Below are 16,824 nucleotides of genomic sequence, written 5' to 3' on the forward strand. Positions count from 1 at the left end.
ATAAAACAATTACTGCTTTTTTTTTTTTTAAGATTTTATTTATTTATTTGACAGAGAGAGAGATAGTGAGAGCAGGAACACAAGCAGGGGGAGTGGGAGAGGGAGAAGCAGGCTCCCCGCGGAGCAGGGAGCCCGATGCGGGGCTCGATCCCAGGACCCCGGGATCATGACCCCAGGGGAAGGCAGATGCTTAACGACTGAGCTACCCAGGCGCCCCAACAATTACTGCTTTAAAAAAAAAAAAAATCCAATGTTTATTTGAAAGGCTCACATAAAATTAAAACATAGAACGAGAAATGAGGAGCGATGCTGAAATTCAAACTTAGGCAAACAGTCCCTTGCTTGCTACTGTTCTTATTTTAGACATAAGGACATTCAGATAATGAGTATTAATTTTGGAGATACCTTGGATACGAAACCATCACAAGTCAATGTTTCTGGGGTGTTTTCTCTTCCATACAGCGCTGCCGAATGGTCCCACCACGGGGACGTACTTAAAACGTAGCAACGCCGCTTTTATTTTAGCCCAAGGAACACTACGTGGGTTGATTTTTTTCAAAATAAGATTTTTGACCCGCGTGGGCCTCCGGCTCGGACTACATTTCCCAGCAGGCCATGCTCGGAACTACGGGTGCCTATATGAGGTCTAGCTTCCTTGGTGGCGGCGCAGTCGCCGTGCGGACGGCCGACGGGCGGGCGCTCCGCGGTTTGAATGGCTGCGGGCTCGGGCCCTCAGCTCACCTGAGGACCGGCCGCCCAGGGGTGCGCTATGTCGTCCGGAGGCGACCACTCGCCGCCGCCCCCGCCTCCTCCTCCGGCGGCGGCAGCCTCGGATGAGGAGGAGGAAGACGACGGGGAGGCGGAGGACGCCGCGCAGCCGGCGCGGTCGCCGGCCCCTCAGACCCAGCAGCGGTTCGACGAGCTGTGCAGCCGCCTAAACATGGACGAGGCGGCGCGGGCCGAGGCCTGGGACAGCTACCGCAACATGAGCGAGAGCTACACGCTGGAGGTGCGCTCGGGGGAGGAGAGGAGGGGCTTTCCGGGCCTAGTCGTCGCGCCCCGCCGCGGGAGTGGGGCCCCTCCCCTCCCCGGGTCGGGCGCCCTGCAGGGACCCTCGGGCAGGCCCCGGGTCTCCGGTCCCCAGCCTGCAGAGCGGTGGGAATCCTCCCTGGGCCCCTTGGTCCTGGAGACCTGGCTTTCGGAAAGCCCTTCGCGGCCCTGCAAGTGAACCCCGCCTCGCAGCTGCTCCCTGTCGGCTTCCGAGTGGGGAACACCTCTTGCCCTAAAGTGGCAGCGCGGGGCTGAGGTCGTGCCGGGGTCACGTTGCAAAAATACAACCACCTTGTTGGCAGAGTGAACAGGTGCAGTTGTTGAGACGGTAAAGAGAAGGGGAGGGGACTTGGCTGTGCTCCCACGGAGATTAGCCCGATTTTAGCGCCTCGGTTGCTAGGCTGCTCCTTCAGTTCTTTTCCTGCTGACCCAAATTGCCTTTGTCCCGGCACTGCATCCGTAGAGTAAGCGCGTCGTTAAGTTTCGGGCTGTGTTTGTGTGTAAACTAAGGCGAATCTTCCTGAGGGCAAATGAAACGGGCTTTCTGCCTATCTGCACTTGGAGAAATGCCCCCCATTTGTCCCTAGGAAGTCCGGACTGCGACGACCTTGAGGACGTTTTGGTCACCCCAGACGTTGCACAGGACTCTGTAGCCTCTGTGATTTAGGCATGTTATGTCCCTTTCTTCGGACGGGGCTTGCAGATGAGAAAAATGGCCATTCTAGCCAGTGAGGCTCAACTCTGTAGGCACCTCCCCTTTGTGGACCAATGGGAAGTGACACGGAAGTCTGGATTGTTTATCAGCTGTTTGCTTGTGTGTGGCATTAAACGGGAGGCCATATGATTTTCTTAAGTTGTTTTACGGTCTGTGGAAAGAGCGGGGCAAATAGAATGGGAAGGCCTAACCAAGGTATTGTTTAATTATAATAATAGGGTGTTTTTGCCTGCATGTAACTCACTAAGGTTACTATTTATTCTTGCATTAATAGAATCTTATTTCAGTTCCTTCTCCTTGTAGTTATATCTACAGAGTGGGGGGAAAGGCTAGTAATATGGTGGCTTTAGAACTTGACAGACCTAGGTGACTTTGGACAATTTACTTAACCACTCCAAAACTCAATTTTGTGATACGTAAATTTGAGATATTTGTACCTACATCAGCGTTGTTCTGAAGGTTTAATAAGGTAATGTATAGTTTCTTGCACATAAGGCAGTCATGGGCAGTGCTTGTGCTTGAGAGTTTACAGAGCTCCTTCCTATGCTTAGGTGATGTGGCCGAATAGGCCACATTCCTGTTTATTTCTCAGTGGTTCTGTGGTCAGTGGTTCCAGTGGTTCTTTGGTGATGGGCGTAAGTGTTTCCAAATAAGCTCTTATTTTGTCCTCACGATAATCTTTTAAATTGAATAGAACAAGTATTATCACCATACAGCTGAGGTATTTCAACTCACAGGGATTAAGTTGTTGAAGTCCAGTGTTATATAAGCAAGTGACAAACAATTGATGGTTAGTAAATTATTTTTGAAAACACATGTTTGATGACTCAGTTTTTTAAAGACTTGGATTTCAGATTCTTAGCTCAGTTTACCCAATGAATGAATGAATATTCATTTATCAAATATTTCTTTATCACCTCTTCTTTGCCAGATACTGTTGTAGTTGGTGGGGACAGAGCAGCGAACAAAACTTAAAAATCTCTGCCTTTGTGGAGCTTGTAATCGAGTATGCTGTAAGATAACATAGGATGTCAGTCTCATGGAAGTGTACAATGGAAAATAAGACTCATATATTTTTAAAAAGGTTTTATTTATTTGAGAGAGACAGAGATAGCAACAGAGATAACGAGAGAGAGAGAAGGAGCAGGGAGGAGAGGGAGAAGCAGACTCCCCGCTGAGCAGGCAGCCTGATGCAGGGCTTGATGTGGGGGTCAATTCCAGGACCCTGAGATCATGACCTGAGCCAAAGGACACTTGACTGACTGAGCCACCCAGATGCCCCTCATATGGTATTTAATACAGAGTATTGGTTATAGAATTTTATCTTTTCATTTCTTGTATTTTCTGTGCTTTATTCTTGTAACTCCTTTCATTCTCACAGCCCTCGGATAAGAAAATTGAGTCTCTGTGACTGTCAATTTGTCCCACACTGGGACACCCAGGGCACGTATGCTGAGAGAGTGAGCCAGGTAGAATCTTTATTGCCCTTTATGATCTTGCAAGTTACATAGCATCATTTTTGCCTATGCTATTAGTTGAGACAGTTGAAAATGAGGGAACAGAACACAGATTCCCATCTCTCAGTGTGAAAATGTCAATGTCAAAGTATAAGGAGCACATGGGATAGAGCCATCATTGAAAATACAGTTTCCCACAAACATAAAAATAGCGCCTTCCATTTAATCTAAAAAGTTTATTATATTGAAATGTTTACATAGCTCATTAGCTAAAACTCAATTTTCTTTTATTTTACAGGGAAATGATCTTCATTGGTTAGCATGTGCCTTATATGTGGCTTGCAGAAAATCTGTGCCAACTGTAAGCAAAGGGACAGTTGAAGGAAACTATGTATCTTTAACTAGAATCCTGCGATGTTCAGAGCAGAGGTAACTATGTCAGAGTTTGAAAGGTAGAATATGACAAATATGAAAGCTCAAAAATCATACTGATAGTAAGAATTCTGTCATCATTTCCCAGGCGTTTGTACCTATAGAGTGCTGAATTTAGAAACTAGGTCATGGTTTTCCTTTACCACATCTAAGCATCTATTATATTTTACTCTGTAGTGAAAAGTATTGAAATTTTAATGTATTAGGCATTTGTATGAAGGTTTTACTATTAAAGGTTATGACTTACCATTGTGCAGTATTGGCAGAATTCTAAATAAGGCTATTGAAAACTTTAGGATATACTCTAAATTGTAAAGGGAAATAAAATATGGTATTAAACTTAAAACTACATGCACAGGATTTGTATTTTAATATATGGAATGTGTAAAGACTTCTCCATTTCCTGTTTGGGGAGGATAGGCAACACTGTTACAATCAATTATTGAAAGGGTCAAATACTGTTTTAAAGAAGAGGCAAAAATTGCTTTTTCTATCTGTTGTGTAATTGAATTGATTACATTTATTATTTGTGCCTTTTGGGTGAATTTTCTTTTATGACTTGTTAAAGATTGGTGGAAAAAGAATATTTGCCAGTTTGTGGGGGAGAATACCACGGTCAAAATTTATGTACCTAATGGCTTAAAAAATTGCTTACTATTAAAATAACAAGGGATGTAATATTTTAGCTGTAGCCTATTTATTAACCTTGAACTCCATCCCGAGTTATATTTAGGCCTAAGAGCAAGAGACAGTGCATAAAGAGTTGAACCCCTGAGCTGTAAACCTGCAGAAGTGGACTTAAGGTGCAAAAGTATAATCGTTACGGAGAAGAAAAGGGGAGGCAGAGTAATCCAGTTAAATGACGGATGAGGAACTTTAGAAGCAAAGGTCAAATTATGGAATCATCATCATAAACCGTAGTAAATCAAACTTATCCAACATTTTAATGCAAGTAATACAGTCCTAGGCTTCAGTTGTATTTCCATTTCAGAAACTCAGTTTCTATCTTTAAATTTTTACCTTTGAGTTCAGATTATTTACTTTTCTGCCATAATGAACTAAAATGGGTTAAAAACAAAGAATGTCGGGAGAAGATATTTACAATGTATATAACTGACAAAAGATCAGTATCCAGAATTATATAAAGAGCTACTAACAAATGGTTGCATGATTGACAAACAGCTACTAAACAAGGGGTAAAGAATGTGGTTTCCCAAAAGTCAGAACTCACATAGCTAATAGATGTATGTAAAGATGTTCAATTTCACTAGTAACCAAGGAAGTTCAAATTAAAAACAAGATATCTGTCATTCTCATCAGATTGGGGAAATTTGAAATCTGATAAAACCAGCTTTGGTCATTATGTAGGGAAACGGGAACTCTGTATTGCTGGTGTACATTGGTGAGAGTATAAATTGGCATGGCCACTTGAATGGGAAATTTGACAATATCTAGTAAACTTGAAGATGCGCAGTCTCTAACTCAGCAATTCTACTTCTTAGTGTCCCTAAAGAAGCTCTTACATACATGTATAAGAATGTGTTGATTACAGCATTTTTTTGTCATAATGTAAAATCAGAAACCTCAATTTTCATTGGTTGGGGAATGAATGCAAAAAGTCATGGTAGTTCATATGAGGGAATATTTTTAACAATTAAAATGAAAGAGATCTGCATGTATCAATGTTAATCTCAGAAACATTGAATGAAAAAGCAAGTTGCAGAATGCTCCTTACAGTATGATACTATTTATGTAAAATCTTAAAGCCACACACACAAAAGATACTACTTACTGTTTATGGATACATATAGATGTATATAGTAGGTACGCTAAGTAGTAAGTATTATAACACGGATTCAGACTAACTTTAGAATGGTGGTTATCTTTGGGGAGGCAGAGGGGGGCATGGGTTTGGGGAGGAGTACAAATAGGAATTTGGCTGTTTTTGTAGAACCTGAAGCAAACATGGCAAAATTTATTCAATATGTTAATGTTTGTTAAATCTGGCAGTTGGGTACTTAAGTGTTGGTTACATTACTCTAATTATTTTGTATTTTTATATTTTTCATAATTAAAAAAGTAAAACCCTCTGGTAATCTCAGAAAAACAGATTAGGAGAATCAGAGAAATAAACCAACCTGTAAGAGATTAAGCTAGTCAGAGGCATAAATTGTGATTTTATCACTGTCTGAAAGTAATATAATTTAATGAGTTAAATTTTTGATTTAATTATATTTGTGTACCTTACCTTTGTGTTAATTTTGAAAATATCTCATTTTTTATTTTAATATCAGCTTAATTGAATTTTTTAACAAGATGAAGAAGTGGGAAGACATGGCAAATCTACCCCCACATTTCAGAGAACGTACTGAGAGATTAGAAAGAAACTTCACTGTTTCAGCAGTAATTTTTAAGAAATATGAACCCATTTTTCAGGACATTTTTAAATATCCTCAAGAGGAGCAGCCTCGTCAACAGAGAGGAAGAAAACAGAGGTATGTTTTTATATTTGTTAGTCAGGAATATACTTTTTTTTTTTTTTTTTTTTTTATCTGTGCTACAGTTCTGATCCCTCAGTTTGTGTCCCTCAGTTTATTTTGTTAGTTTGTTTTGTTTCTTTGGAGAGAGAAAGAGTGCATGCACACGAGGTGGGGGGAAGGGCAGAGATAATCTTAGGTAGGCTCCAAGCCCAGCGAGGAGGCCGTCATGGGGCTCAGTCTCACAACCCATGAGACATGATCTGAGCAGAAATCAAGATTTGGTTGCTTAACTGACTGAGCCACCCAGACACCCCTATTTTGCTAGTCTTAAAAAAACAAATGTGATTTCATAAATACATTTTCTTTCCAGTAGCTCTCTTTTAATAATAATTTCTTGCTTCTCATTTCGTGTTAGCCATGAAGAATTTGGCTTCCTTCATATTGTAAAATGCATGGAATTATTGTTTCTGTAAACTTTCCCTTTTCATTTAAGCACCCAAAAATGCAAAAGTCAGATCTTAGATATTTTCGCCAATTGGCCACCTTGGGTATAGAATTTGACTCCTTAATTTTCTGTTATTGGCTATGTTGACTATTTCTATTATTTGACTTTTATGTCCAGCTTAGTAACAGATAATCCCCTCTGAACTGGCTTCTGTATGTATTTTGAAGTTTACGATCAATCAAGAGTAGAGAAACTGGATGCGGGAGAGTAGGGGACCTGAAACGATTATGAATTTGTGCTTTCTGATCATGTCTGCAAAATCTATAAACTTACTCTGGCTCAATGTTTTCCATCTTTCCTGATAGATAAAGGCAATCATGTGATGCAAATTCTCTACCTTTATCATGGACACTTTTTCACAAACTAGAAATGGAAATTGTTCTTAAACTAGAACTAGAACAATGTTGACAAGAAAAGTCAGGGAAAAGGAGTTATAATTGAATGAATAATGTCTGCCTCCCTTTTCTTTCTTTCTTTCTTTTTTTTGCCTCTTTCAATATAAAATTTTTTCCCAAATTGTGAAGGATGTTTACAGTAAGTGAGGAGCTTTTTTTTTTTTTTAATTTTTATTTATTTATTTGAGAGAGTGAGCAAGTGAGAGAAAGAAATGGAGCAGGGGCAGAGGGAGAGAGAGAAGCAGATTTCCTGCTGAGCAGGGAGCCCAACATGGGGCTCGATCCCAGGACCTGGGATCATGACCTGAGCTGAAGGCAGACGCTTAACTGACTCAGCCACCCAGGCGCCCCAAGTGAGCAGCTTTTAAAAAATAAAAGAAACTATGTACTTTCTTAGATAGTTGACTCCACTGCTGAGGAAGCAGCTGCTCTAGTTTGCTTGTAGTTTTGGAGAACTACACTAAACTATTTCCAAAGTTTGGATAGATGCTTTGTTCTAAGTCTGAGCGAGGCTGATGTCATTTACAGAAAGATAGAGAATATCTTCTTTCTTTGGAGTGTTGTAGAAAATGATTTTTAGATTGCACTTGCCTTGATATTTAGTAGTATATGTATACTACCTAATTGTAGTTAAGAAAATTGTAAGATAACTTTATTTTAAAAATTTTACATTTAGATCACTCTGTATACATTTATTAGTACTTTTGGTTAATAGTAGTAACATATACCATTTACTGAGCATTTATTATGGGGACTGTTCTAAGGTTTAAACCTGTATTACTTCAGTGAATCCTTATGACAACCATATGGGGTTTCTGTTACAAGTGGAGAAAATACGCCCTTGAGAGGTGAAGTAATTTAGTCAGGGTCACACAGTGAGTGTGGAGCTATTATTGAAATTAGTGGTCTGCTTGCAGAACCCATATGCTTCACCATGACTCTGTACTGCATCTCACACATACTTTGAATATTTGTCACTGGGTATTTATTGAGAACTTACTGTGTGAAGTATGTTGTTAGGTATTATATAGGACACAAGTATTTATTTATTTATTTTTGAGAGAGAGAGAGAGAATCTTAAGCAGGCTCAGCGCCCAGTGCGGAGCCCGACACGGGGCTCAGTCCCATGACTCTGAGATCATGACCTGAGCTGAAATCAAGAGTTGGATCCTTAACCGACTAAGCCGCCCAGGTGCCCCAAAACACAAGTCTTTAAAAAAAAAATACCGGGCGCCTGGGTGGCTCAGATGGTTAAGTGTCTGCCTTCGGCTCAGGTCATGATCTCAGGGTCCTGGGATCGAGTCCTGCATCGGGCTCTCTGCTCCTTGGGAGCCTGCTCCTCCCTCTGCCTCTCTCTCTCTCTCATGAATAAATAAATAAAATCTTAAAAAAAAAAAAACCAAAACCCATAGCCTCTGTCTTTTGGGGGCTTACAGTATAGTTGTGGAGAGGAGGCATGTAGAAATGCGAAAGATAACAAACGTACAACTTCTGAGCCAAAATTAAACCACTGTGCATGAGCCAGTCCACTAAGGTTCCATGAAATAAGGAATGGTTGGTGGGATTTCGATGGGTGAATTTGGAGGTATAGATAGAGCCTTCATTGCATGGGATAAAGTAAGAATACACCAAAGTGGCAAAGTAAGAGGCAGTTTGGCCTAGTAGGTTAAGTTCTAGGGTTCTCAAGTTAAAGATTCAGTTTTTAGAGCGGCTTGAGTGTTGAGCTAAAAAGTTTGGCTTTCATCTAGGTAGGCATTAAAACTGAATAGTTCTCATGTGCCTGCGGTAGGGAGGCCACTTGTATTTTGTATTTTTAAAATTTTTTAAAGATTTTATTTATTTATTTATCTTAGAGCATGCACGAAAATGGGGAGGAGCAGAGGGAGAGAGAGAATCTCAAGCAGACTCTGCGCTGAGTGTGGAGCCCAATGAGGGGCTTGATCTCATGACCCTGAGATCATGACCTGAGCCAAAATCAGGAGTCAGACGCTTAACTGACTGAGCCCCCCAGGCGCCCTGAGAGGCCACTTTTAAAAAGCAGGGCACTGACATTTAATCCTCACCATGGACTGGTGACTTAAGTACAAAACTATGCCCAAGTAGAATAATCGTTCAGCAGATGAAGAGACTGAGGCACATGGAGAGCAAGTATGCCTTGCGAAGGACAGTGGGGGAACTAAACCCCAGTGTCCTGATTCTTCTCAGAGCTCCTTGTTGGGGTGTGGAGACCACAGATGTCTTATCTAAACATCACCAGAGGTTCTGGTAGAAAAGCCAAGAGCTTAAAACAGCTCTGAAACTCCCTTCAGCAGACAGCGTTGGCAAAATAGAATGGATCGTCTTAACGATAAAGAATAAAGAATTCTAGGGCGCCTGGGTGGCTCAGTTGGTTAAGCGACTGCCTTCGGCTCGGGTCATGATCCTGGAGTCCCGGGATCGAGTCCCACGTCGGGCTCCCTGCTCAGCAGGGAGTCTGCCTCTCTCTCTCTGACCCTCCCCCCTCTCATGCTCTCTATCTCATTCTCTCTCTCAAATAAATAAATAAATAAATCTTTAAAAAAAAAAAAAGAACAAAGAATTCTAGGAAGCCCAGAATTTACATTAAAGAGTCCTTTTGTGACTTGATGTAATCTGGAATGTCTTTAGGAAGGGAGGGTTTACAGTTCATCAGCTGTGATAAAGGAAAGAAAAAATGAGAGAATAATCTGATTGTATACACGGATCCGAAAGCAGCATTAGCCTTGCTGATGTCATCGAAAGAACTGTTGTTACTCATTTTCTACCTTCCTGTCTTGACCTTGAGAACCTTTTATAGTTCTTCAGAATTTTCCTTTTTCTGGGATGAGCTCTTTCCTTGGCTTTGTCCTGACCAGTATTTGGTTGGAGCAGAACTTCTTGCACGTTTTCTCTGTGAAGTGAATCTGCTCTTACTCCCTTTAACATGGGTTTGGTGTGTCACCTACTTTATAGTCATTTCTGATGTCTTTTTCAAATGCTTCTGTTATCTCATGACTTTTTTCCTCCCCCAAAGGCGACAGCCCTGTACCGTGTCCGAAGTTTTCCATTTTTGTTGGGTGCTCTTTATATACGCAAAAGGTAAGACAGAGCAATATTTATCTAGGTGTTAGCTTATTTAAATGTTCACATACTACTTTTGTATCAGGGAAAGATGCTCACTGAAAAATTTCTTAAGGGTTTTAGTCTCAGATTCGTTTTTAAGTATTGCCTTTTCATAAAAGTCTTTTGAATTTCTTTATAATGTCCAAAACTTCTTTCATTAAATGGAAAATCCTTTAATTTTGTTCTTACGTAACATCTTTTCCACTGAAAGCTATTCTTCTGAGTTATGGACTGAAAACACATTAGTGGTCTGTACTGGTATCTTGAGCTGAATTTTCATGAGCCACGTCTTACTTCGCTTAGTGTCACTGCTCATCCTCAGTTTGTGTAGTTCGGATTACTTTTTGCATTTTGTTCAGATAAATATACTTGCTCAAATGCCTTTGGATACAATTTATTTTCTCCCCCTTCTCATCTCCCATAACTTACCCAAGGTCTGTATTCAGTGAAATATGTTTTGTTTTGTTTTTTTGGGGGTCCTCTCTAAATTTCTACGTAGATATGATTCTTAGTAATCTCAAAAAGAAAAGAAAATACAGTTACATTAATTACACAGACTATATAGAATGCCTTTGCTATTAAGAAAACCCAATAAAATACAAAGTTATAATCAAAGAATCATAGAGCTAGAAGGAATTTCATAAATGTAAGAGATTCTCATTATTAGATCAAGTAGCCCAAATTATTTACTTTTAAGATTGGTAACTGAAGCCCAAAAACTAGCTGCTAGAAACAGAGCTGGGGTTTGAACCCACATCTAGCTCTTGGTTTCATGCCAGATGTGAAGGCCCTCTAGCAAGGATGTGTCACTCCACTTGTCTCGGGGTTTGATGTATCTGATTATAGCTGGTCGTCTCTCACTAGTTCAGTGAGAGCTCAGCCCTCCTCCCTGAGCTACATGGTTGATCGAAGGTATTATGCTAACTGAAATAAGTCAATCAGAGAAAGACAATTATATGGTTTCACTCATATGTGGAATATAAGAGAGAGTGCAGAGGATCACAGGGGAAGGGAGGGAAAACTGAATGGGAAGAGGTCAGGGAGACAAACCACGAGAGACTCTTGACTCTGGGAAACAAACGGAGGGTTGCGGAGGGGAAGGTGGATGGGAGGATGGGGCATCTGGGTGATAAGCATTGGGGAGGGCACGTGATGTGATGAGCACTGGGGGTTCTATGCATCTGATGACTTATTGAACTAATGATGTACTATATGTTGGCTAATTGAATTTCAATAAGAAAAGAAAAGAAAAACCTTTATTCTGCCAAAAATAAGTCGTTAGTTATTTTGTTTTCCATCACACTGGCATGTTTCCTTAGTGGAGATAAATGTGATATGGTAAGTGGTACAAAATAAAGGCGTAGGAGCATATAAACTGTTCTCATAGTGTCACTTGTTGTCACTTTCAGTTTGCTGTGGCTGGTTTTATATACAGTGTTAGTCTTTTCGTTCGATTGTGGACAGGTGCATCCGACTTCTGGGATTTTTATCTGTTTTGTTTATGTCTCTTACGGTGTCCGTGTACCTGGGAGTGAATGTGTTTGGTACTACGTAAACTATTTACAAAGAATGTTACAGTCCTTATTTACATTTTGGTCTCACTTGATCACCTGGGGTGGCATATTTTTGTCTCTGCAGTGTTTGAGTTTTATTATTCCATCTATAATTTGTTTAATCTGAAGAGTCTGTCTCCTCACTGTCTGACACTATGATCTTTTATGATTCACTAGGATCTTTTCTAATAGAGTTGTTTAATTCGTTTTATTCAGTTCTTGATTTAGTTATTTGGAGAGAGTTGTACTCTTCTGTAGCCACCTTTCTCATGGCTTCCCTGCAGCATATGGGCAATCCCAGATTATCTCATTCCTGATACATAAGCCAACTTTCTGCCTGTTATCTTTGTTGACTTCCTGTGGCGAGTATACACCAGTGACAAGTTTGGGCTTGTCATCATGAAGGGCTTTGTGGCCTGAAGACCAATCAGTTCCTGTTTTACACTCTCCAATCTCCTCATTCCTGATAAATAAGCCAACTTCAGAGTTTAAACAAGTTATCTTTATTTGAAAGATAACTTACCTTACAAAGTGAGATTTATTTCTAAAGTCAGGATTTGAAATGTAAAGTATGTCAGGTTGGGACAGTCTTGGAGTTTAAGATTCTGATCTTTGGGGGCCTTTCCGTTTTTTCTTAGAAGTTATAGTGCTGCTGTTTTTTTTTTTTTCCTCTTTATGGCAAGTACAAACCAGTGACAAGTTTAGGCTTGTCAATCTAATCGGCTTTATAGCTTGAAACCAGTAGGTGCCACTTCCTGTTTTACATTTGAGAAACTGAGTATACTTTAATATTAAACATCTTTATAGCGGAACGAGGCAAGTTAGTTTGGTTCTTATCAATGCAAAACTTAACCTATTAATTATCAATTGTCTTTCTGACAACAGAAAAAAATTTTCTCTTTAATTCATTTAAGTTGATTTGTTGAATGTTTTCATCTATACAAAAAGAGAGTTATCCTGATATGTGGAGGTAAGTGGTAACTTTCTTTGGAGGAAAGGAGAGGGGGAAAAAAAAAGCCTGAAACAAAGTAATGTGTGTGTGTGTGTGTGTGTGTGTGTTTGCATGTATTTGGGCAGGCATTACGTGTGAAAATGTTGAGGTTTAGAAATAATCCCTCAGATGTATGTCAGCTATTAAACTTGAATTCATGTGATGTTATAAGGGTGTAAAATCACTAGGAAGCATGCATATGCAGTGTTAAATGAGAAAAGGGATATGCTCGAAGTTATAAAAGAAATCTAGAAATATTTCTTAATTTCTAAGAATTAAACTGTATACCTGCCTATAAAAACTGATTTCAGTGTTAAAACTAGCTTTGCAGAAATGACATGTTTCTATAGGTTTGAGTTTTGGTTTCTTTTTCCTTTGTTACCATGCATCTACGTTATTCCTAGGATATTAGCTCTAGACTTAAATATCTTTCATTGTGATCCTGTTGCTTAATTTGTATGAGTTTGTGTTATTGTGGAGAAAGTATCTAAAATGTTACTGTTAGGAGTCTGATTATAGGTTCTGGTCTTTTTAAAGTATATACATGAAAAACTCATTTTTTAGTTATTCCTGTCTAAGGGTTTCTAGTAATTTTTTTTTTTTTTTTTTTTTAGTTTCCCTCTTAGAACTACTTTTTGTGCATCCCAAAGATGTTGGACCATTGTTTGTTTCCATGTATTTTTATTTTTTTTTTACTTTTTGTTTTTAATTGAGTTTTAAATCTTAATTCCAGTATAGTTAACATACAGTGTTAATTAGTTTCAGGTGTATAATATCTACTAATTTTCTTGACAGAAAAATGTTTTCACATAAAAGAATTTCCTACAGTTTGAGATAATTTATGAAGTTGTTTGTTTAGAATTTTCAAAGAAAAAACTAGTGATAAAATTTTGGTCAGCTACTAGGGATTTAATGCTTATTTACTGAATGTTGAGTGGATGAATGTTGTTTTTAGTAAAGTTTTGGTTTTCATTACACTTATTTATTAGACTTTAATATTTCAAAATGTAAATTTGCTAGAACACTTCATATAACTTTTGAGTCAGCTTTGGTACAGTGTTGTAAATGTCATTTTAATTAAAGGAAGAAATTACTTTTAAAATATTGTAAAGTTGATGCAAATATACTTGATAACTGTTTACATTCCTGTAGGTAATTTCCCCATGATTAGTGATGATTTGGTCAATTCTTACCATCTTCTGCTGTGTGCTTTGGACTTGGTTTATGGAAATGCCCTTCAGTGTTCCAATCGCAAAGAACTGGTGAATCCTAATTTTAAAGGTAAGATTATAAATCGGAGATTACTGGACAACTCACATTTCTACATTGTGTTTACTCTTGGGAGCTGTGCACATACCACAGGTTTCCAGCATCAGAGAATATAAGTGCTTTGAAAAGCTCCATCATCATGGTTCTCCAGAGTACTTACAACTACTTATCACTAGGAGTTGAGCTCTCTGTAAAAATACTTATGGAAAAAGCAATTGCAAATATTACAAAGTGTAAAGTCCTACCTGACAACTTGAGCAGTTTCTGCAATATATACTCAATAAGAAGAAGGAACCTAAAAACCCAGAGTAGCAAAGTGACATTAAAACTGATGTTGTTCTTCTACATTGCCAGGCTTTGTGCCTGACACAAGTAGGAGCTCAAAATGGATTTATTGAAATACTCTTCATTTCAAATTTTTTCCTACAGAAGAGAAGTAGTAATAGAAATGATTATTTTAGGGGGCGCCTGGGTGGCTCAGATGGTTAAGCGTCTGCCTTCGGCTCAGGTCATGATCCCAGGGTTCTGGGATCGAGTCCCGCATCGGGCTCCCTGCTAGGCGGGGAGCCTGCTTCTCCCTCTGCCTCTGCCTCTCTCTCTCTCTCTGACTTTCATGAATAAATAAATAAAACATTTAAAAAAAAAATGATTATTTTGGCAATGCATTTAGCAGGTTTTAAAGCATGTAATTTCTGTGAATGATATATAGTAAGAGACCAAATCATAACTTACAATTAAAATTATAAATATTAAACAGTATTTATAGAGCTAGTATATAATGCTGTTGCTCTTTGAATAATACCGTGGTAGGGATAGTATTCTGAGTGATTTTCAATTTTGGGGTGGTTGCAATTAGAATTTTAGCTTGTCTTGGGGCACCTGGGTGGCTCAGATGGTTAAGCGTCTGCCTTCGGCTCAGGTCATGATCCCAGGGTCCTGGGATCGAGCCCCGCATCGGGCTCCCTGCTCAGTGGGAAGCCTGCTTCTCCCTCTGCCTCTGCCTCTCTCTCTCTCTGACTTTCATGAATAAATAATAAAACATTTAAAAAAAAAAAAGAATTTTAGCTTGTCCAACCTTCAAGGTAGATTTTTAAAGTTAGGAAGTTAATTACCTAGTTGCTCCTGCTTTGGTACATTTAATGTTTTTCATTTAATGTGTTTTTTTTCCTCTCATTTCCTTCCTAACTCCCTTTTATGTTTCTATATAGTGGCTGCTTTTCATTTTTCCACTCTTACTTAGTTTTTCTTATACTGAATCTAGGGCAAGAATAAGCTGCAAATCAATATGTTAAATGCTTCCAATATAATGAAATGAAAGCTTATAAACTATATATACTTTGAATAGTAATGTTTTTCAAAGTCCTATTTTTTATTTGAATGTCAGACTTATTTGCAAAGTTATATTTTATTTTTATGTTTTTTAGATCTTAGAACAATATACTAAAATTGTTTCTTTTTTTCACGTGTCTCCAGATAAATAATTGAATAACTAAAATCTTTTGAGTAGTGATACACTTTACTTCTATTTGCTATTTATTTATTTTTGTTTAAGTATAATTAACATACAATGTCCTATTAGTTTCAAGTGTACAATATAGTGATTCAACAATTCTGTACATCACCCAGCACTCACCATGGTAAGTGTAGTCACCATCTATCACCATACAATGTTACTAGAATATTACTGACTATATTCTTTATGTTGTACTTTTCATCTCCATGACTACTTATTTTATTTTTATTTATTTATTTATTTCAGCTGCTTGGTGAATAAGTTTTTTTATTGTCTTTATCTGAAAAATCTTCATAGAAATTGTGGTTTGGTTTGTTAGCTTTCAGCAGCCTGCTCCTGAGCTCTAAGGAAGCTTGCCTTCTTCTGAGCTCCCCAGTCTTTCTTCTGGGTAAGAGACATTTTTTGGGGATGGTTCCACCTCTTCTTTTTAACTTCTTTCTTAGGCTTCTTCTCATAGACTGGATTCTCTCATATAGTAATGAGAGCTTTCTTATTCATCTCCTCCACCATGTCTAGAGCTACTTTGTTCTTTATGTATTGACAGAATTGTTCCTTGTAAGCATCTTCATCTTCTTCCATTAGGTAACACATATAATCTGCAACGTTCTGACCCATGACATGCTTCCAATCTTCTTCTGCGTTGACTTCCTTGCTTTCCAAATCATAACCAAGGAATTGTTTGGTACTGTGAGTGACAGACAAGCCTCCATCCACAGCTCCCTTGAGGGCCCCCAAAACTTTATTTCCAGTAGTAGTTCTGGCCAGCCATGCATCCAAATAGCAGGTGGAGGCACCAGGTTGATCACCAGTGCTTTCCACATTGCATTCATCTCTAGTCATTTCCATTTGGCCTTCATAGATCTTGTCCCTGCCAAACCTGTTGAGGAGCCTGCAGACCAGCAGCAGGTCCGTACAATATGCTGCAGCATAATTTGTCAGGCCAGCATTCACACCATACTTTGTGAGTTCATGAGCGTGAGCTGCACAGACTATCACATCTCCTTCTATATGGGCATGAGCAATCTGACAAATGATATCTCTGTTGGTTACATGGACCATCATCCTGTATTTAGGTGTGTTGTACTTATTTTTAACCTGAATTACCAAGCATTTCTGAACATAGTTATCAGTCTTACCCTCTCACCTTCTAAATTTCACTTGGTATCTCTTGATGCAAGCCTTATTCTTGACAACTTTACAAACGCCATCCTACAGAACAGAGACTGGTGTCTGAGGCTCACCACAGACCAGCACATCCTCACCAATGCTTGTTATTTCTTGCCTTTTTGATACTAGCCATTCTGACTGGTGAGACACAGGCGGTATCTCATTGTGGTTTTGATT

The 16,824-nt window shown here is 39.1% G+C and overlaps 1 protein-coding gene and 1 pseudogene across 4 annotated transcripts in view; one reads left to right on the forward strand and one right to left on the reverse strand.

The window, feature by feature from the left end:
• Window positions 1-679: 679 nt before the first annotated feature.
• RBL2 (RB transcriptional corepressor like 2) overlaps window positions 680-16,824 on the forward strand; it is a 50,577-nt gene continuing 34,432 nt past the window's right edge. For all 4 annotated transcript variants that reach the window (XM_021705822.2, XM_044922282.1, XM_044922283.1 and 1 more), the window contains exons 1-5: window positions 680-1,009; window positions 3,521-3,651; window positions 5,949-6,149; window positions 10,066-10,130; window positions 13,851-13,979. In XM_021705822.2, coding sequence (XP_021561497.1) covers window positions 770-1,009; window positions 3,521-3,651; window positions 5,949-6,149; window positions 10,066-10,130; window positions 13,851-13,979 — 766 coding nt within the window. In that variant the 5' untranslated portion in view covers window positions 680-769. The remainder of the gene's footprint in view (window positions 1,010-3,520; window positions 3,652-5,948; window positions 6,150-10,065; window positions 10,131-13,850; window positions 13,980-16,824) is intronic.
• LOC110594281 lies at window positions 15,796-16,736 on the reverse strand (annotated as a pseudogene).

This window comes from Neomonachus schauinslandi, chromosome 16 (genome assembly GCF_002201575.2).
Source record: "Neomonachus schauinslandi chromosome 16, ASM220157v2, whole genome shotgun sequence".
Lineage (NCBI taxonomy): Eukaryota > Metazoa > Chordata > Mammalia > Carnivora > Phocidae > Neomonachus > Neomonachus schauinslandi.